General features: G+C 74.4%; 1 protein-coding gene across 1 annotated transcript in view; it reads right to left on the bottom strand.

Annotated features, from left to right (window-relative positions):
* ADAM15 (ADAM metallopeptidase domain 15) overlaps positions 1-1222 on the bottom strand; it is a gene marked incomplete at its 3' end in the record, with an annotated part of 6639 nt that extends 5417 nt beyond the window's left edge. Inside the window, exon 1 of the mRNA XM_035314411.1 lies at positions 950-1222. Coding sequence (XP_035170302.1) covers positions 950-1022 — 73 coding nt within the window. The remainder of the gene's footprint in view (positions 1-949) is intronic.
* Between the last annotated feature and the right edge of the window lie 21 nt (positions 1223-1243).

Here is a 1243-nt window from a genome sequence, read left to right as displayed (position 1 = left end):
AGCATGGGCAGGAGGTTTGGGGTGCGGAACAGGAGCCAGGGTTCCCAGGCTCACCCCATCAGCTCCAGGCTTGCCACTGGGTGAAGCCCCTGAGCATCACTGGTCCCAAGGGACCATGGCACCAAGCCTTGGAGGTGCCTGGACATGGCACCTGCAGCTGGGACATGGCACGTGGGGTCACGAGGGAGCTTGCGGCCCCGCGTCGCAGCACGCCCCGGGCCGGGTGGGATGGATTTCCTGGGGTCTCCTGCCAGCTCTTACGTCAGCCATCGGCTCCGAGCCGCCCCGTACAACCCGCTCGGGGACCAGGGAGGCCTGGCCCCAGCTGACTCAGTGTCCCTCGCCCCTGCAGCTCCCCACAACGCTTCCCCACCCTCCAAGAGGGTTCCAGGCACGGCCTGGGGCTGGAGCAGCCAGGGCCACGACAGGACACCCGCACGCCCCCATCCCCACAGCCCCTACACGCCCGGGCCGTGGCATTGCCCCCCAAATCCCCTGAGACTGCGACAGCCACCCCCGTGTCCCGGTCCCACGGGAGCCTTCCCAGCTGCGCCGCGGCCCCTCTCGCCCCTGGGGGTCGGCGGTCCCCGAGCGATGCCGAGAGCCCACTGGCACCGAGCGGAGACCTCGGGGAGCCCCCCCAGGAGGGCTGGCGGGGCGGGACAGACGGACGGCGGGACAGACGGACGGCCCGGCCCCGGCCGGGAACACACGGCCGAGGAGGTGACGCGGCAACCGGTCCCAACCGGGACGAGCCCCCGACACACCCTGGACAACGCCGAGCCCCCTGCGTACGGCAGCGCCCGGGTACCGGGGGGAAGAGGAGGAGGGGGAAGAGGAGGAGAAAGAAGGAAGACGATGATGATGAGGAGGAGGAGGCAAAGCCCGGTGCCCGCCACCGGACCCCGCCGCGCCCGAACCCGGTCCCCGGTTCCCGGTCCCCGCTCACCTGCGCCTCGCCCGTGCGCCCCGGTAGCGGCGGCGAGCAGCAGCCCCAGGGCGAGGAGCAACGCCCGTGCCATCGCCCTCCCGGCACCGGGGCCCGTCCCGGAGCCGGTGCGGGCAGCCGCGGCCCCGGGCTGGCGGCTCCCGAGCTGAGCCGGCGCGGCCGCCCCCGCCGGTGCTCCCGGTGCGCATTGCACCGCCACCGCCTCCGCCGGCAGCGGCCCGGCCCGGCCCGGCCCGGGAGGAGGAACTTCCTGCCCGCCACCGCCCGGCTCCGCCCGCCGCTGCCGCTCCGCCG

The sequence above is a fragment of the Oxyura jamaicensis genome, unplaced genomic scaffold, assembly GCF_011077185.1.
Source record: "Oxyura jamaicensis isolate SHBP4307 breed ruddy duck unplaced genomic scaffold, BPBGC_Ojam_1.0 oxyUn_random_OJ72485, whole genome shotgun sequence".
NCBI lineage: Eukaryota > Metazoa > Chordata > Aves > Anseriformes > Anatidae > Oxyura > Oxyura jamaicensis.
Note: the sequence above shows the minus strand (reverse complement) of the source record. Positions and strands in the feature narration are given on the sequence as shown.